General features: G+C 36.6%; 1 protein-coding gene across 2 annotated transcripts; it reads left to right on the forward strand.

Annotated features, from left to right (window-relative positions):
• The first annotated feature begins 1,089 nt into the window (after positions 1-1,089).
• Positions 1,090-19,743, forward strand: LOC138715599 (uncharacterized). 2 transcript variants are annotated; one of them, XM_069848674.1, is made up of 6 exons: positions 1,090-1,273; positions 4,962-5,024; positions 6,982-7,044; positions 7,648-7,692; positions 9,309-9,380; positions 19,537-19,743. In XM_069848674.1, exons 1-6 carry the CDS (start codon positions 1,268-1,270, stop codon positions 19,621-19,623), a joined length of 336 nt encoding a protein of 111 aa, XP_069704775.1. In that variant the 5' UTR covers positions 1,090-1,267; the 3' UTR covers positions 19,624-19,743. The 2 variants fall into 2 exon arrangements, with proteins under 2 accessions (XP_069704775.1, XP_069704774.1); XM_069848673.1 differs by lacking the exon at positions 1,090-1,273 and adding an exon at positions 2,452-2,628.
• The last annotated feature ends 444 nt before the right edge of the window (positions 19,744-20,187 follow it).

The following is a 20,187-nucleotide window of genomic DNA, read 5'->3' on the forward strand; positions in this document are numbered from 1 at the left end:
GAACACACCCCCATAAGAAGAAACCAGAATTTAGCCCTGGAAATCACAAGGATTCAGACGATGATGGAAATAATATCGAAACTAGTCAATCAGATTAAATATCCATGATTTAAAATTTTAACACAGTGAAATCGTTATGTTTTTTATCTAAGTCAACTTAATAGTTCATCAGTCATTACATAAGTGTATTCAAGAATGAACAATATTTTAAGCTTAAGGTTTTGTTAGTTATGATTGTGTTTGAGAATAAGGTGCTTAGGAAAATATTTGGGCTAAGAGGGATGAAGTTACAGGAGAAAGAAGAAAGTTACACAACACAGAACTGCACGCATTGTATTCTGCACCTGACATAATTAACAACATTAAATCCAGATGTTTGAGATGGGCAGGGCATGTAGCATGTATGAGCGAATTCAGAAATGCATATAAAGTGTTAATTGGGAGGCTGGAAGAAAAAAAACTTTGGGAATGCCGAGACATAGATGGAAGGATAATATAAAAATGGATTTGAGTGAGGTGGAATATGATGGTAGAGATTGGATTAATCTTGCTGAGGATAGGGACCAATGCTTGACTTATATTGTGAGGGCAACAGTGAACCTCCGGGTTGTCTAAAAGCCATTTATAAGCAAGTAAATTAGTTATGATTTTTAGCGCCTTCGCTGTCAACTGGAAATTTTAACATATGCCATCAATTTCACTGGTTTAATTATTTAGTTACACTTTTCATAAGTTTGGCTGAACCTTGGCATCTGTGGACTTAAAAATTTGAGATGCCACTATTAAAATTTTTACATCGAGTACAGTAATGATTCCTGAAAACATCTGACTGTGGTAGCCTGTGGAGGCATTATGCTAACAGTGCAGATGGTGGACACATAAGTGCATTAGCGCGGACACTTCTTGGACACTCTTATTGATTGGGACGAATCTGGTGGCAATTCTTAGAAAATTCTAAAACTTATTCTCTTCATTGGCGAAATTCCTGTTATTTTCCGGCCACATATAAGTTAAACTCGAAGGCAACTTACTTCCTGTTCTTCTGACCTCAAAATGATTCACAGCTGATCTTTCGTTACTGTTTCCCTGAAATGGAAGCAGTCCTCACTCTAGCTTGATTGCAATAGTTCTGATGAAGTTATTGTGTTGTAGGTTCCACAAAAGCAGATGGTAAGAAAACGGGAGCAGTGATAGGAGGAGAGAGATGAAAAAATCAATGAGGGATGCTACAGGTGTTGGCTGAAGGGTCTGCGTCCACCCTCATATAATGAAGGTAATAAAAACTCCATCTTCCCCATTTCGCAGAATCAGATTCTGTTCGGACGTTAGAGCAGCAGAATCTGGTGATGCCATGAACCAACAATAACTGCAGAAGAAATGTAATGGCGCACATTCACAGCGTAATGCGAAGAGCAGTCCATGTTGTAGATGCCGCGTGCTTTAAAATATTGGGTGGCAGGAGTCTGCACAAAACTTCGAGAAAACTTCAATAAGGCTTGCTGTTTAAAAAAAAAAGTCCTTGCATATTTTGCAGAAAATCGTCTCATTTTTTATGTAATACTCATGGAAATATCTTAACCCAAGATGATTGAAAACTAGGGCCCTTATGCACTACCTTTTCCTTTTACTGCTTTGTTCACGTATTGTTGGTCTTTGCAGTGATGATGAGATTGGTTATTAGTCTCACTGCCGTAACTGACTACAACCCAATTTATTATTTTGTTTCTGTTCATTGTAAGTTTATTTTGGATAGTTTTCTTTATTAAGAATTTATACATTATCAATAGTTATATCGCAATCAGGAGGATTGTGCCCCTGGATTGTTTTGCAGTATGTTAATAAGCGGAAAAATTGATATTTTTGTCATTTGCATGTTTGAATGAGATTTTTTCCCCCTTTTTTTTTGTGTGTCCTGCATTTTTACAATATGTCCCTTGTTTTTAGTGATATGTTTTTCAAATGTCCCAGTTTTCAAATAAAATAAAATGGGAACCCTAAAATAACATAATACGAAAATGTTAAAAATTGGTTGATTTAACTCTGGCTTCTGACAAAGTGAGTAGCTGCAATTTTGAATAATTATATCACCAGTATGCATTCAAATTCATGTTAGAAAATTACAAATTATTTACATGTACCGGAATTGAAGAATCATAGGGTATTAATTTGCAATTGTGTATCAGCTTTGTACACTGAGAAGAAAATATTTCATGTGGTCAATAATTTTTCAATGCTCAAAGCTATACATAGACACTTTCGACCACTTCCTTCACCAGTCAGTAAGGTTGTACCACCAGTGTTGAAAATCCCTGCTATTGAAAGTGCCTTGAAATAAATTGATATTAGTGGTTGTTACTTGGCCGCATGTAATGTCTAGAAGGCCATGCAGGAAACACTGCCATGTCTGCAGTAATGTAACAATGTTCCAGCTCTGAGAGGTAAGAATCGCCAGACAATGGGGGTATTACCATGACATTGGTGGCTGAACCAGACAACAAAATTCCTGAATAGAAAACCTCCTACGAACTAGATTCCCATACGAAATTAACGATGTTCATTGTGGGTGGCACAGAGTTTAACTGGTGCTTCATCTTCACGTTTCTGCAGAGCGTGTTGGCTATCATGTGGGTGAGCATTGTAGTCAGAAGGACATTGTGTAAGAGTGAAAGTGACTTGTATTGTATTGTATTGTATTGTATTGTATTGTATTTATTAACATTCCATGGTATTCATACATGCTTACAGCTAGAATATGGAACAAGTCAAAAAACTTAATACTATTATAAAGTCTTAATTTATAGTCACAGTCTAGATGAAATATATATAGACGAGATTTACAATATAGTCTACTAGTACAACATAAAGTTTTAGTATCAATTTCATGAAGCGTTATTGAATGTTATGAATTCACCTACAGAATAGAAGGCGTGAGAAATTAGGTACTTCTTTAATTTGGCCCTAAATAATTTTATGTTTTGAGTTGGTTAAGGATGTGAACTTAACATGCATTGCAGTTGGGGATCACACCTTTGTACCTGTATTTCAATTTCAGTTCAGGATAAGGGGACAGAGAAGCCATTAAGTGGAAAATTGGTGTTATTTGTACTCAGTATCGATTATAATAATTATACCCACAGTTTGTTCAGTTATTAATGCATTCATTTGCATTTTACACTTACATATGCAGGATCAAATTTAAAGATTAAAATTTGTATTTGTCACTTTCTGGTACCTTCTCAAGTTAAGTTCTTATTATTTGAATTTAACGTAATAAAAAATGCAAGTTATAGTAGAAAAAATCGATCTAATTCAACAATCCTGCGTTATTGAATCAGGGGAACGCTTGTTAGGTTATCTGGCGCGTCTGAACCAGATGCAATACTTAAGCGCTTATTAATTTGACTATTACTCATATCATTGAGAATTGCCACACATTTAGTTTAAATAATTATATTGAATCCTGAGTTTCAAAATATGAATGTCAATGCTACCTTTCTCACAAATAAAGGATTGTCTCTTAAATCCCGAACATCTGACAAGATTCGTTACTAAGCACACTTCATCTTTATTACTGGTTTTATTATTATTATTATTATTATTATTATTATTATTATTATTATTATTATTATTATTTAGTAGAAGTACCATGAATAATATTTATTATTCCTGTGGCATTTATAAACACAAAGAAGAAAGTATTTTGGTTTCCATAGTTATCGGAAATTTTAGATTGTTGTGTTGTTATGATATGCTGCATTGAATTTTGCAGGTTATTAGATTAGATTAGATTTTTATTAGCCGATAGAATTACAAGCAATCATGGCGTCATCAGTTCACAAGAAAAATAACATAACATGCATCATCAAAATGATAGCCGTCCAAACCTTGGATTTAATATATCGGTATCCTAATCAATTCAAATTAACAAAAAAGAAAATGTAAATTAATGTTATAAAAATACATAATGAAATTTTAAAAAAGAATATTCTGTGACAAGATTTGGTAGCTATCAAAACGATACAAATTTATTGAAAATAAATAATATACATTAAATGTTATAAAGATGAATAGAGATGGTGATTGATTGATGATCTTCAATGAAGATTTTAAAATGGTGGATGCAATTGTCTGAAGAGTCTTATCAGGAACCTTTAATTTTCTGAGGATCTCCAATGTAAATTTTGGAATTGTTCCTTGCGCACCAAACATAAGTCCAATGACATTCCAATGTTGAATATTATATTTATGACTGAGATCATCACAGCATGGAAGGTAAATAGCGCGTTTCTCTTCATGTACCTGCTTTGGTTGATCTTCATTAATTTCGAACCTTACAGTGAGGTCAAGAATGAGACCTGTTTTTTTATCTCGGTCAATTATTATTATGTCAGCACGCCGTATATATTCTTCCGTAGAAAGACATTGAACTTCCTCATATACTTCGTAACTTAATTCTAAATAAGCTTAACATATTAATACTAATTTCATTGTAATTAGATTGAAAGATAAGATACAACTATTGGTCTGACCTGCATCTGTGAGAGAAAATCGACCTGCTTGGTCTACCAGCAAAGCTTTCTTTTCAGACAGAAGGGAGCGTCATGTTGTCCTGGAAAATAAATTTAAATACGTAACTGAAATCAGTTTTGTTTTCTCGGTAAGTTGTAGAGCTCTGACAGCATTAGAACCAGATCGAGGAATTAATGAATCAAAATGTTGAGGACATTGGATTTTTTCCATGTGTCAGTAAACATCTGTGATGTTATTAATGTCTGCAGTTTAGTATGTGCTGCAAGTTTACAGCTGAGTCATCTTCCCTGCACAGAACACATTTTGGTGGCGTGTGTTATGAAATACTAGAAGAGAGTTCATTTACCTTCAAGGAAAGAAACCATACTTGTGAATGTGATGTGCATAATGGTGTGATACTTGGATAATTACGAGGTTGATGTTTGTTACAGTTCTGGAAGGCAGTGTCACGATACAAGCAGGTGATGCTGGAAGCTGAGATGTTGAGGATCCAAGTGAGTCAAAATGTGCCAGTCCACATATCATTCTAGCAATTGAATATAGGTAAAACAACCCTAGGTATAGAGACGAAGCGTAGCACACTCATTATTATTTTGTTCAGTAAGTTGGTTTCCTTCCTCATTCAAAGAGCGCAATTTCCCTCTTTAGTCCACATGAGCATGAAACATTATCTCTACTGCTGTGACTAAACAAATTTACACCTAAGTAAAGCCTAAATACTACGCCACTTTGTAGTTAATGTATAGCTTTTAGGTTCGTTCCAACAACAGTCAAGAACCGTCTGTAACTATCGTGAGCATGCGCAGTACAGAAAAAGCATTCCAACACAATCCGAACCAGTCCTGAACCGGAAACATGTACTGCAGTCGGGCGTTCCAACAAGCTTTTGACCAGTGTTGCCAGATCTTGAAAAAATATTTCCGGAGGTCGTAATGAAAAAAATCCGGAGATTTGTCCACAATTTCCGGAGGCACTTTTGAAAATCACATAAAATATTATTATAACCTTCTAACTATTACAATACATGAACCTATAATAAAAAGATTTCTACTTTAATTTTTCTACTCACCAATTTGATTTAGTAGTCACCACCTTCCTCTCATAGATGTTTCTCCAGACCAAATGTGTTCGTTTTTATGCGTTACATATTTTATATTTAGGGAAGCATTATTAGTCAAGTTATAAAATATTAACAAAACTTTAACTATATAATGTTCATCTACCAGTTTTAATGTATGCCAGAGATTGGTTTTTCTAAAAAAATAAATAATTTCCTACATTAAAAAATCCGGAGATTACAACTTTATTTCCTGTTTTTCCGGGAAGTTAAAAAATTCCGAAGATTTCCGGAAATTTCCGGAGACCTGGCAACACTGCTTTTGACACAGGTTCGGAACGGTCAGAAATAGTCCGCGGATTGAGGCATGTACGGAAGAGTACACGAGACGCGCATGCGCGTAAGCTCACCAGCGTCTCCTGGATACTGAAGAAAGACATGGTCGACTGTTCACATCAATGAGGTTAAGATGAAAAGTGACAGTGCAGACGAATAATAAAACTAGAGATTTAATTTAAATCTTCACGAAAAAGAAAGGGAATGGAAATTATTTGGGTATTGAAATAGTTAATTACAATTTCAACATGCAGATTTGATTAAAAGTATAATAAATAACGTACATAAATTAATAATTAAAAAAGAACTATTTTTAGATGAGAGTCCCCCAGTACATGACATTGAATTAGCGGAATTCTTGCCTTCCATACTTTTTGTCATCTTTTAATAGAAAATGATCGAAATTCTATTTTCTGCAATTAGAATTAGCTGCGAAATGATAATAATAAGCATCCCGTTCTTAGCAAAGATGATCACAATTATAGCATCTCTGGATTTAGTACATAACGATCCACGAAAGCGTTCCAACAGCGTCCAGTCCAGTTTCAATCCCGTAGCAGATGCTCAACTGGCGTATGCGCATAAGATGGTACAGGAACCGTACATGAACTGATCCATGAACCGCTTGTTGGAACGAAACTTTTATTTGTATTGCTGGAAACTCTAAACATTCTTTGAAGGAATGTGATGTAAGCATAACTTCTTAAAATCTCGGTGTCTTCTTAGGGCTTGTGGAATATGTTTCTAGTACGGACAGTGCAATACAAAAATATGCAGTACAGTATATAGTTAGTTGTTTTAAAAGGATCTCTATAATAATTCAGAACGAATTGGTGGACTGCATGCTAGAAGTAACACATGTAACACATACTGGTACTTGATTTTGTTCATGAACTGCCATTGTCTTGTTTCATAACATTTCACTTCTTTTGTGCGCATATGTAGTTTTTAAAAAATCGTTGTAAATATGCTAATCTTACATGTGGACACTCTTGAGCAGCTGAAAGTTTCTGAAATGAAAAGCATACTTCAAACTCACAGAAGCCATCTTCTTCCAGGTGTCGAAGGACAGATTCTTAATGCAGGCCATACGTAACAGAGCGCAAGAAAACACAAATGAGGTAAATCATGAAGTAGATAGCGAAGAAAAACTTTAATGGCGTTTAAACTGAGTCTTTACTACGTGTTAAATTTTTCTTCACACTCCAGCATTACCAAAATTAGACTTTTTTTTTTTTTGACACAGCGAGAAGAATAATTGAGGACCGTTTTTGCAAAACTTGCTAACTGAAAAAACAAAATTTTACAGGAGAGACAAAACACTATAGTAAGCAAGTTTTGCTGTATGTCTCAGTTATAGCAGAAAGCAAGTTTTGAAAAAACGATCACACTTTGACACACTACAATGAAGAGAAATAACCCAATTTTACTAAGATGCTTTGAACATCATGTAGAGGCCTGCCTTATGTTAACGAATCCATCAAAATCTCAATTTTGCAAATTTTGCAGTTAGCAAGTTTTGCAAAAACGGTCCTCAATTATGTTTATTACTTGCAAAACATTTGTATCAAGTGCAGAATAGTATTTACCTGTAATTCATGTAGTACTGCTTAATCTCAGTGGTTAATGCAATGTAAAAGATGATTTCATTCCTACGAAATATGTTTGACGTTATCTTTGTATGACTTATATACTAAAATCTTAATCATTGACATTTATTCCAGATAGAAACCACGGAAGTGTCGAGGAATATTGACTTGTGCAAAGAGGTGAGGAAATACTGTGGATTCTTAGAAAAGAATCTTCCAGAAACTAATTATGACTGTTCTGTCACTATCCATCCACCCAAACAACCGTCCAACTGCCCATTCAAGGAACAAACCACCCATCCAGCCCTTACTTTGACTGTCTGTGTATAATTTTTCTCGTAATACATTGACCGAATTTTGTTCATTCGTTGGTCATTCGAAAATTAGTGGAGGTACTTTATTCACATTTGACATACCTAGTTTAAATGACATTATGTTATGAATAACACATATCAGACACCACTTCATCTCATACTACCAGATTACATTAAGCTAAGGAAGCTGGTTACTAGAATATCCAATGTGTTTAGTACTGGTAACAGTGGCGGCTCGTGATAAAATATTATGTGTGTTCACAGTTTTGTGTTCCAAAATCGAAGAGAATTTGAAATCGTACGTTTTTAGCCTAATATGAAATGTCATGATTCCAATGTTTCACTGACGAAAAAAACGTATATAAATTCAAAACAACATATAGTAATAATAATAATAATAATAATAATAATAATAATAATAATAATAATGAAACCTAGTCTTTTTATTTCCAATTTTTCCTGGTAAGCCAGTTTACCCAGTTCTTTACTCTTCAAAATTACTTGAACAGAGTTCATTGTTTACGTTTGTTAAAAATTAATACATAACACAATTTACAAAAGCGTGTGTTCAGTAATATACTGTATTTTGATTCACAACACACTGATACACTATAGCCTATACCAGTACTGTAATCCCATTCGCATAGATTGATTATTATAAATACATGCCAGTAAATATTATTCTTAAATAATATACACCACGATAATATTTAAATTCATACCACCATCACATTCAGCCAGCATGTCTTTGAAAGCCAAACTATGCTATATGCCGACACTGAAGTATAGTAATTCACAAACTACACTCTCGTAGCAGCACTGCACACACATCCACATAAAGTAAATGTTCCGACAGTGAGATGCTGACACCTGCAGGCTAAAATACAGACTAATTAAATTTCCTCCTCGAGATATAGCACGTAAACGATAGCATTGATGCACCTGACATCTGTAGGATAGATTCACTGTTCACTTAACGTTTTGTGCTCTTGATGAGTCATAAGCGGCCAGCGAAAGACAATTTTCTCCCGCGCATGCGTGAAATTTCTGTAACCTTCTTGAAAAGAGCATGGCTTGTATGTGAACGGATGTTGCCAAGTTTATATAAGAATTTTATGCAAGATGCGGGAAGTTTGAAATACTCGATCCTGATATTGTACATCCCCACTACACCAATACGGTATTAAATAATAAAACTAGTCGTGCATTAATGGAAACAAGGTGTTCACGTGCTCTTGTGCTCTTATTGACGCACCGCCACTGACTGGTAGTAATAAGAAGTCTGTTTATGTGAGGAAATACTGTGTATGGTAAATTTTTGGACATCATCTCAAGAAACTGTTGTTAATTTTTTTCTACGTTCAAAAGATGATGCTGCTATAGTCGAAGTGTTACTTTGCAGTTGAGAGTATTTTAAATGTTTCATGGAAAGGCATTACTTTTTATATTGAATCTGCTAGCATTGAGTGCCGTCTGTTCTAGATGCAGACAACAAGCAGTCAGCTGCAGAATCTGTTATCGCGATTTGGGAGACTGGAAGCATACATAATGCAGGTAAGAGTTAGTGACTCATCAGCCACACAAGATGGGCGTTGTCCAAACTAAAATTCACAGAAGGAGAGCCACGTGTTGGATATGTATTTGGTTTGTTAAGCCTTGTGCTGATCTGAGCCATTTGATGTGTGTGCAGGGTAGGTCTATAGTTTATAATATGTTCGTTGCACGATTTTCGTCCATTCTATTTGGTCCTTCTGTTCTTGTCTTTGTCTTACAAGGGAAGGATTTCGGCTCGAACAGGAATTTCGTATCCAAAATTTGTATCCAGGTCCATCTTTACATCTCTGTACAGCTCCCAAAAGCATTCGTTTGTGTAATGTGTGGTTTGTCTGTTAGAGCACTGTACAAGTTGAAGGGTGGGGAGAGCACTGCACAAGTTAAGGGGATGGGACACCTTACCCGTAAGCCTAGCCCAGCCTAGAAGCTAGTGCGAGTGGTAAAATGTCTAAAGCCCATTTAAGAACATTTTTCTCCAACTTTCTGTCTGAAAATATTGCAACTAATAAAAAATGTTCACTGTTGTGTGAGTCATTGAATGTGCACAAGGACACAACCTTAATAAATGAATCATTCCAAGGCTAAGACATGGAATGTATGATCATTCCACCTAAAAAAACTAAATATTTCCAGCCTCTGGATATCTATTTCCTTAGACAATACAAAATATATGCTCGGAGGATAACAGATTGCATAAGGAGTCTTGCTGAGAATCCAAAACTTAACTTGGGAAATCGAGTGTTTGTAATGAAAATGCACTCTGTTATTCATAACCAGTTGTCTGCTCCAGTGTACCGCCCTATGCTTCAGTATTCCTGGCAGTCAGCTGGTTACGTGAATCCTGAACAAGTGTCGGACTTCAAAAATGTAATTCAGGTGGCATTTGATTGTTCAGCACTGGAGTGTGGTTCAGAAGATTGTTCAGGTGTTGCTTCTGCGTGTTGTGCTTATTGCTCTGCTCCATGCTGTTTCATGCATTTTATAGAGAATCCTCATGTACATTTTTAAAGACGTGTATTGACCAATACCAACCAAATGGAAAGTTACACAAATGAATGCTTTTACGGACTTCATCACCTTTGTAAGGTAAGCCTCTGTACAAATTTTTAATCAAAAATTCCTGTTCGAGCCGAAGCCCTTCCCTTGTTAGTACCATTTCATTTAGATTGCGAATTGCCAGATATTGCCTTATATTTTAATTTATTTTTTAACCATCAGTCTGTATCTGGATTGTCTAGTTCAAAAGTGCGACAACTCAAAAAAACAAGTTTTAAGATATCTTCAGTTAAAAGTTTCAAATAAATCACTTAGAAAGGAACAGAGTTCTGGTTCATAACCACGACAATTAGAAATGAGTCAGTATTCAGGACGAGTTTATCACAATCTTCCAGTTCATTATTAATACATTTCGAAATGTACTAATAGTGAATTAGTAAAGTCCATAGTTATAATTACTTCTAACTAAAGCAGTTTATTTAGTTTTTTTCTTTTTGGTTGTAAATATGACTTACCTCAATACTGAATTGGAAAGAGCTCCGAAAGGGGCTTTCAGTAGTATAATAACTAAAAAAATGGCAATTTTTGAGTTGTCGTATTTTTGAACTGGATGATCGATTTTCTCACATGCCGTAAAAGTTCATTTCAGAAACTTCTATGCTATTTCTTTTCCTGACTCTGTCAGAATGCAACTCTCACTTCCATAAAGCAGTATCAGGATTGCCATTACTTTATAAGAGTTTTTTTTTATTGGGTTATTTTACGTCGCTGTATCAACATCTAGGTTATTTAGTGTCTGAATGAAATGAAGATGATAATGCCAGTGAAATGAGTCTGGAGTCCAGCACCGAAAGTTACCCAGCATTTGCTCATATTGGGTTGAGGGAAAACCCCGGAAAAAACCTCAACCAGGTAACTTGCCCCGACCGGGATTCGAACCCGGGCTACCTGGTTTCGCAGCCAGACACGCTGACCGTTACTCCACAGGTGTGGACTATAAGAGTTTAGTAACGTTCTTTTGTCACGATTTTTAAAAGTTGTCTTTGGTGTACTGCACAAAATTATTGTTCTTAATTAGTTTGAGCCTCTGAAAACCATTATCTTTGTTTTTCACATGAAATTTGAAGCTGCATTATTTTTTAGTTCGTCTATAGCACATTCTGAATTATTTAAAATTTAATTCCTTTTCAGCTTGGTTGTTTGTTATTTAACATTCCTAGCATTTTTTAACATACCGTACTGCTATAATTGTGTGTGTAAAAATTTATGGTTTCCTTGACATGATTAGATTAGATTAGATTAGATTAGATTAGATTTATTTATTTAACCTGGTAGAGATAAGGCCGTCAGGCCTTCTCTGCCCCTCTACCAGGGGATTACAACTATAACATGAACAATAAGATTACAATTAATATTAAATTTACAATTACAATTACAATTACAATAAAAATTAAAGTACGACAAGAATACCTGATTAATGAAAGCTAGACATTTTATCATAGAAGTTAAGAACAAAGAATATTTTTGTATTTACAAAATTACAAATTAAACCTACAATAACAAAATTCTATAGTGATGAAATTACCGGATATTGAGATATTTTGTGGTAGATTAAAAGAACTATTTACAAGAAACCATGTCTGAACGAGTCTCAATTACTGACCAAGTGCCTAGTAAGTTTGCGTTTGAATTGAATTTTATTTCGACAGTCCCTGATGCTAGCAGGTAACGAATTCCAGAGTCTTGGCAGGGCTATTGTGAAAGAGGATGACATGATGTCCCGTATCCTAGTTAATTGAATACATATTACAAAATTGTATTTTCAATATTACAATCTTGTTTTGTATAGGATGTTGTCTCAACATAGTCATTATTTTAGAATTTTTGTGGCATTTTTTTCATGATATTGAAACCTTACAGATTACTGTTCAGAACTCAGAAGATACATTCCTGATTTAAGAATGTCCAATTTGCTGTTTTTTTATGTAATCTATGACACATGCAAATACTAAAAAATCTCTCACCAAGATAATTATATTGTCGTTCTTAGATTAGATACCAATTTGATGATATCCTCCTGCAATTCATGTACCTTACACGGAACACAGATATAGAGAAATAAACATCTCGTTAACTGTTGTTTAATTCTTGGCTACAAATCCATTAACTGTCTTGCTTTCCAATATTTCTCACCCATAGTGGAACATTGCTGAAGATGATTCTGATCCATTTCTTCTGAAGACTGTGGAATGAACACAGTGGTGAAGAAATAATTACAATTTTGTTCAAATGTTTTGACAAACAGTCATGACCTGTGAATAGTCGAAAGATGCAATTGCACTTTTCCTTGCATACTCAGGAATTACATTGACTGGGAAAAAAACCGATCACTTGAAAAAAATACTAAAGGTCAGATTTAAATGTAAACTAGTAGCTTGTGCAGCAAATGCTGCTAACTAAGTTCATTAGAAGTTCAAATTAAATTTTTTTCAAATTTATTTCCAATGACGAATACCAGACATTTTGGAAGTTATTTGCTTCCATAATAATGAAACATACCCCTCTGGATGGTTTTCTTCATGCTAAATACTTTTTATTTAACCTATACATCTTCAGATCTTGAGTTCCGATGCGAAAATGCAAGTAACAATGTCAGAACGATCAGTCGGTTTTCCATGTGGGAGTGAAGCAATAGCTATTTCAGGTTATTGTGTATTGTAGGTTAGAGTTATGAAAATATCCTCTCCTCTCATCTCTCCCCTCTCCCCTCTGTCCTCGTGCCCTCGTACCCTCATGCCCTCGTACTCTTGTGCCCTCGTGCCCTCATACCCTCGTGCCCTCGAGCCCACGTGCCCTCATGCCCCCGTGCCCTCATGCCCTCGAGCCCTCATGCCCCCGTGCCCTCGTTCCCTCATGCCCTCGAGCCCTCATGCCCCCGTGCCCTCATCCCCTCGAGCCCTCGTTCCCTCATGCCCTCGAGCCCTCATGCCCCGTGCCCTCGAGCCCTCATGCCCCCGTGCCCTTGAGCCCTCATGCCCTCGAGCCCTCATGCCCCCGTGCCCTCATGCCCTCGAGCCCTCATGCCCCCGTGCCCTCATGCTCTCGAGCCCTCATGCCCCCGTGCCCTCATACCCTCGAGTCCTCATGCCCTCGAGCCCTCATGTCCTCGTGCCCTCATGCCCCCGTGCCCTCGTTCCCTCATGCCCTCATGCCCCCGTGCCCTCATCCCCTCGAGCCCTCGTTCCCTCATGCCCTCGAGCCCTCATGCCCCGTGCCCTCATGCCCCCGTGCCCTCGAGCCCACGTGCCCTCATGCCCCCGTGCCCTCATGCTCTCGAGCCCTTATGTCCCCGTGCCCTCGTTCCCTCATGCCCTCGTACCCTCATGCCCTCCTACTCTTGTGCCCTCGTGCCATCATACCCTCGTGCCCTCATGCCTTCGAGCCCACGTGCTCTCATGCCCCCGTGCCCTCATGCTCTCGAGCCCTCAAGCCCTCATGCCCCCGTGTCCTCATACCCTCGAGTCCTCATGCCCTCGAGCCCTCATGCCCCGTGCCCTCATGCCCTCGAGCCCTCATGCTCCCGTGCCCTCATGCCCTCGAGCCCTCATGCCCCCGTGCCCTCATGCCCTCGAGCCCTCGTGCCCTCATGCCCTCTGCTCTCTCCCCTCTGCCCTCTCCTCTCTTCCCTCTGCCCTCCTCTTTTCTTGTTTTTTTTTGCCTTTCTCCATTCGCTTGCTTTCTACGTGATTCTCAATCTCTCCTCCTGTATCTTAGAGCCTTGTCATTGTTACACGTTTCATATTCAATCTCTACATTGCCTTCAGCGTCATCATCAGCATCATCATCTGAACTTTCATCTATGATCTGCAGAGTAGTGTCGATCATCCAGTGTTACTTTGTTAGATAAAACGCACTTAAGGGAATAAATAAACTGCACTAACAGAAAATTTTCTATTAATACTATTGATACGTAAATCTGACGTACACTTCCAAATAGTTATATCTCATAATAAGTTGCAACCTGCTGTCACGACTACTATAGTCAGCAACTGAAAGACGGAGGCATAGCTAGAAGAAGGTGCTCTCTTGGCGGGAAATGTTGTGAGGATCAATTGCTTATCCATTATACGTCAAATTTACGTAGGACAGAAGTTTTAAACAATGACATTACTTCCTTGTGAGCACGAAGAAAACAACTGTTTGATCACAGTGTAGAGATATGTTCTCTATACTGTGGTTTGATTTCCACATATCCTACAAGTTTAATACAAGTAGTGTTAAGTTCATAACAATAACCTTAGTATCTCGTTATCATTATATTACTTCTCTTCAAATAATTATCTACAGTCAGATGGAAAGAAGTTTATGGGATTATACGTACTCGTGCATAAATCGAAACTTCACGTTGATGTCGATGTTATAGGCATTCCTAATTTATAGTCTCAACAAATGTTGAGGCATCATCCGTCGATCGACCACGCTGTTACGTAAGTTTTATAGTTTTCAGTAATATACTGTGTATATATATATATATATATATATATATATATATATATATATATATATATACTCAGTATATTATAGAAATGAATGTCACCAAACATTCCTAAGTTTTGTAGTTCTTAATATCGAATACACAGCTGTACTCGGAAAACTACAGACCAGAGAATCAGACTTGTAAATTATTTTTATATGTTATCAAAAAATTACACAAATGAAGATCGACATATTAGCATTATGATGTGAAAGAATCTGACCCATCTGAGCTCTAAGTATGTCAGCAATCCTGTAGGTCATGGCCTTCGTGTAATAGTCTATTGTTTATTGTAGTGTGTGTTTTGTTTTATTCTGAAATGCAATTAATTAGTTCTCAAAACTGATGAAAGAGGGATTTTGGAAAATAGGAAAAAGATGTAGGAAAATTGACATTTCACTGAAAACTACTATTTTTCTGAAAAACTTTGGGTTCCAAGCTTCAAAATGAGGGGTCATTTATTAAAATCCGTTCAGCCATTTTCCCGTAATTTTCATTACCAGTTCAAATTATATATATATGGTCTAGAGGAAAATCTTTAATTTGGGACTCCACTTGCGTTGACACTCTAGCTCCATCTCACTTGCCGAATACCTCCAAACGCGTAGCATCTGCTGCTGAATTAGCCGTGAAGAAGAAGGTCAATAAATATGCTCATCTTTTAGACAATTATATCTTTTTCCCCTTCGCTGTGGAGACCTTCGGTCCTTGGAGTCATGACGCTAAAGTTTTGTTTTCTCAAATCGGCAAAATTTTGATCTCCATTACTGGTGATCGCCGTTGCACTACTTATTTGCGTCAACGCTTAAGTATTGCTATTCAACGCGGAAATGCAATGAGCGTTTTGGGTACTCTTCCAGAGTCCAGCCCTTTGGACGAACTATTTTGCTTGTAAAATTTATTTAGTATAGATTAGATAGATATTTTTAGAAGTATTTTTTTTTTCATTACTAGATAATATTTTATACAAAAAAAAAATATATTTAGATGTCTTTCTATCTTATTTTTGTGTCAAATGTACAAGTATTATATTATACTTTCTATGTTTAGATATTTGTTTTTTAAAACATAATGTTATTTACCTATAATATGTAGACTATGTATATATATTTCTGTGGATGTGTTAACACAATGAATAGCTCGTTTGTAAGTAGTGTGTAAATTCCTATATATATAGATTATCCCAGAAATAACATAATTGTAATCGTACTCAATTTGAAGATTACACTTTTATGAACTTGCACGTAAATTCACGCCTTTCACATCAATTAAACTTTGGTTTATTGCCTAACAATGAAGGAGTGTGTTTCTGTGCTGAACATGTGGGGTAGGCCGTCATAAACAATTGAAGAGGTTTTATTGGTTCCCTTCATTTTAAAAATGAATAACAACTGTCGAAAATGGTTTATTTGCCATTTCGTCGGTAAATTTAGTTCAGACATTGCCTCTGTCACCCCAAGACGTTGTCGCTCTCATTGATGATGGACGCAGCCTCAATTACGTCACTGCTACCATAGGCACACCATACACCACCATGCAGGGGCTGTGAAACAGTTCCGAGAAACACAGAGTTACTCCAGAAGACAATCTGGCAGAAAAAGAAAGACTTCAGCCTGAGATGACCAATTTCTCGTCAGCCAGGTTCCAAGAAATTGCCATACTACAGCAGTTGGAGCTGGGAATCAACTACAACATGTGCGGGGTCATAATGTGAGCGAGAGGATTGTTTGACGACGCCTTGGAGAACAATCACAACCACCAGATCTGACCAGACAGCACAGAGCCGACTGTTTTCAGCCAATGGACCGTGGAGCAGTGTGCTGTCCAGGTTCCCCCTGAAGTCTTCAGGTGATAGGGAAAGAGTCTGGAGAGTGCACATTGTCTGCAAGGACGCCACTCGGTGATGGTGTGGGGCAGCATCTCCATGGAGGCCCGAACGGAATTGGTGATCGTCGATAATGGTCGCCTCAATGCCCACCGCTACATCAACGTCCAAGAGGAATGGGACAATGTCGACCAGAAAAACATCATAACCTTAATCGAAACCATGCCTGAGAGAATGACACACCAGATACCGAGTGTTTGTTTCAGTTATTGATAGTGTGAATTTGAGTTGTGTGTATTAACATCATTTTCAGTGAAGTTTAGTGGACAAATAATTATCCATTTTGAATCTTGCGTACACTACTTTTAACACTTGAATATAAGTAATTGATTAACTAGCGGACTTACTCGTGTTAATTATGTAAGTCTGTGCGGCTTACAACTGTTTCGGTGCTTCATCACACCATCCTCAGAGCCTACTAGATCTCGGCGTCATCTCGAACTTCTCTGCCTGTTGTGTGGGTGCGTTTGATTGTTGAAAAGTGGAGTCAAATATTGTGTGTGTACTGAAATTGATCTGTGTGTTGAGAATTTGATCGGGGTGTGTTTTAGTGTGTATATTTCATATTGTTCTAGTGTGTTGAGTTTTTGGTTCTTGGGTTGTATGTGTAGGCTTTCCATGTCCGCATTTATGTTATTGTATGTGTGGTTAGCATTGGTTATGTGATCGGCGTATGTAGATGTACCATACATACAATAACATAAATGCGGACATGGAAATCCTACACATACAAACCAAGAACCAAAAACTCAACACACTAGAACAATACGAAATATACAGACACACTAAAACACACCCCAATCAAATTCTCAACGCACAGATCAATTTCAGTACACACACACTATTTGACTCCACTCTTCAACACCTTTCAACAATCAAACGCACCCACATAACAGGCAGAGAAGTTCGAGATGACGCCGAGATCTTGTAGGCTCTGAGGATGGTGATGAAGCACCGAAACAGCTGTGAGCCGCACAGGCATACATAATTAACACGAGTAAGTCCGCTAGTTAATCAATTACAAATATTTAGCTGAAAGTTAAATGAAAAACTTTACAAAATTTCGACAAAAGTGTAGATTTATTAACTTATGACGGTCATTGACTCAAAATTGGTGTGAAAGATGTGTCACAAGTTCATAAAAGTGTAATCTTTAAATTGAATGTGATTACATTTATAATATTTCTGGGATTACTTCATAATTTACATTTAAATTTGACTTTTAGTATTTTTTTCAAGTGATTGTTTTTTTTTTTACCAGTCAATGTATATTTTGTTGTACATTAAGACACTCCCATCTTTTATTATTTTTTTAAATTTCGTCGAAATGATATGATGTTATATCTTGATATTTTTAGTTGATCAATCATTTAACTGTTGAAAATGATAAAGATGACCTGGAGTTTTGTAAGATTTTTCTTCTCTTCTTATCAAAAAGGTCTGGAGCTACATTATCAGATAATACACTGATGCCAGTACTCAATGAAAAACTAACCTTTTGTTAAGCCTTATTAGATGTGTGTAATTATCCAGCAATAATTTTTTTTTTTAGGTGACAGATTAGTTGCTATAGCAGTAACAGTTGTATTAGAATGCAGCAGCTTGTTGAAAATATGTTGTTGCTGTTTTCTAATGCCAGGTGTTTGACAATAAAGTCATTTGACCTCTTGCACTCCAATATTTTTCAAAGATATTATCATGACCAGCCACTGAAGCACAGATTTTGAGGTGTTCCAAATCCATTTCTTGATTTGAGTTGCACAATGGGCAGTTAGGGGACTGATATATTCCAATTCTATGCAGGTGCTTGGCCAAACAGTCATGGCCTGTTGCCAATCTAAATGCAGCTACAGACGATTTTCGTGGTAAATCGGGAATTAACTGTGGATTATGATGCAGAGAGTTCCATTTTTTCCCTTGGGATTGTGTTATCAAATTTTGTTTGTTGAAGTCTAAGTATGAAGATTTAATAAATCTCTTCACAGAGTAATACATAGATTTAGTAACAGGTCTGTAAGTAGCAGTGCTGCCCTTCTTTGCTAAAGCATCCGCATTCCCGTTTCCCAGGATTCCATAATGGGATGGTATCCATTGGAAAACAATTCTTTTATTGAGTGATATTAATTGAGAGAGCATTTTAGTTATTTCTGCTGTTTGAGATGAAGGTGTGTGTTTAGAGACTATTGATAGAATAGCTGCTTTGGAGTCTGACAATATAACTGCATTCTTAAATTTATTGATGTGGCATAGAAGATTCCTGAGACTTTCACTTATTGCAATGATTTCTCCATCAAAACTTGTTGTTCCAAATCCAAGAGATCTATAAAGTGAGAAGAGACAGCACGTAACACCTGCACCAGCACCTTGTTCTCTGGAGATCAAGGATCCGTCGGTGTATAAATGAAGCCAGTTTTGTGAAGGGTACCTAATATTAATTGTCTCTAAAGACAATTGTTTCAGTATTTCAGTGTTTACTTCTGATTTCAGTATTTCTTTTGTTAAATTTATATTATATTCTATATTTAATAGAGTTAAGGGTTTGGTTTAATTTGTAAGTTTTCTTTTAGATGCGGGATATTGATTTTCTGCTTTAATTCTTGAACCATGGATATGAAACTTTTTTGAGTTTTCAATCTACAGAGAGGACTGTATGAATGCCAATTTGTAAGATTTGTTGAAAATATAATTACCTCTGTCAAAGTTGGTAAACGCCTGGATGATGTCTTATCTTTACTTTTCAGATTGCAAATAAACCCATTGAGCCAAAAGAGCCTGTGGAGGAAGAGATTGCACTAGCTTCACAAAAACTTGAAAAAACATTTGTATAATCTGAAATTCTACTGCTGCTTGTGGAACAGAATCAGAAAAATTCTCAAGTGCATTGTTCGTGTGACGTCATTGAATGTTACATTGTGACTGTGTTATGAGTTGTACTGACTTTCACATTAAATGTACCTATCGAAATTTTTAAAATACTTATGTTATTTCGAACGTCTGTAAGACGTGTTTTTTCAGAAACTAGTGGAAATTATGTTGGTTTCAAAAGACTCTAATTTACATAACACACATGCATAATATTAAGTGAAATACAGTAGAGTATTAATGTGTTACCTTACATGTGTTGTTGCTAGAAGCGAGAGAAATGTTTCTGCTGCAAAACTGCCTCAGTTGGACGTGGAATGGGAGCAATTTCTGAACATCTCAGTACCAATTTCACACTGTATTTCTATACTACATTATTGTGTGTTGTGTTCATGTGTCATTTCTATTATATTTTGATAATCCATTTTGAATCTTGCGTACACTACTTTTAACACTTGAATATAAGTAATTGATTAACTAGCGGACTTACTCGTGTTAATTATGTACAAACATACTAAAACACACCCTGA

This window comes from Periplaneta americana, chromosome 15 (assembly GCF_040183065.1).
Source record: "Periplaneta americana isolate PAMFEO1 chromosome 15, P.americana_PAMFEO1_priV1, whole genome shotgun sequence".
Classification (NCBI taxonomy): Eukaryota; Metazoa; Arthropoda; class Insecta; order Blattodea; family Blattidae; genus Periplaneta; species Periplaneta americana.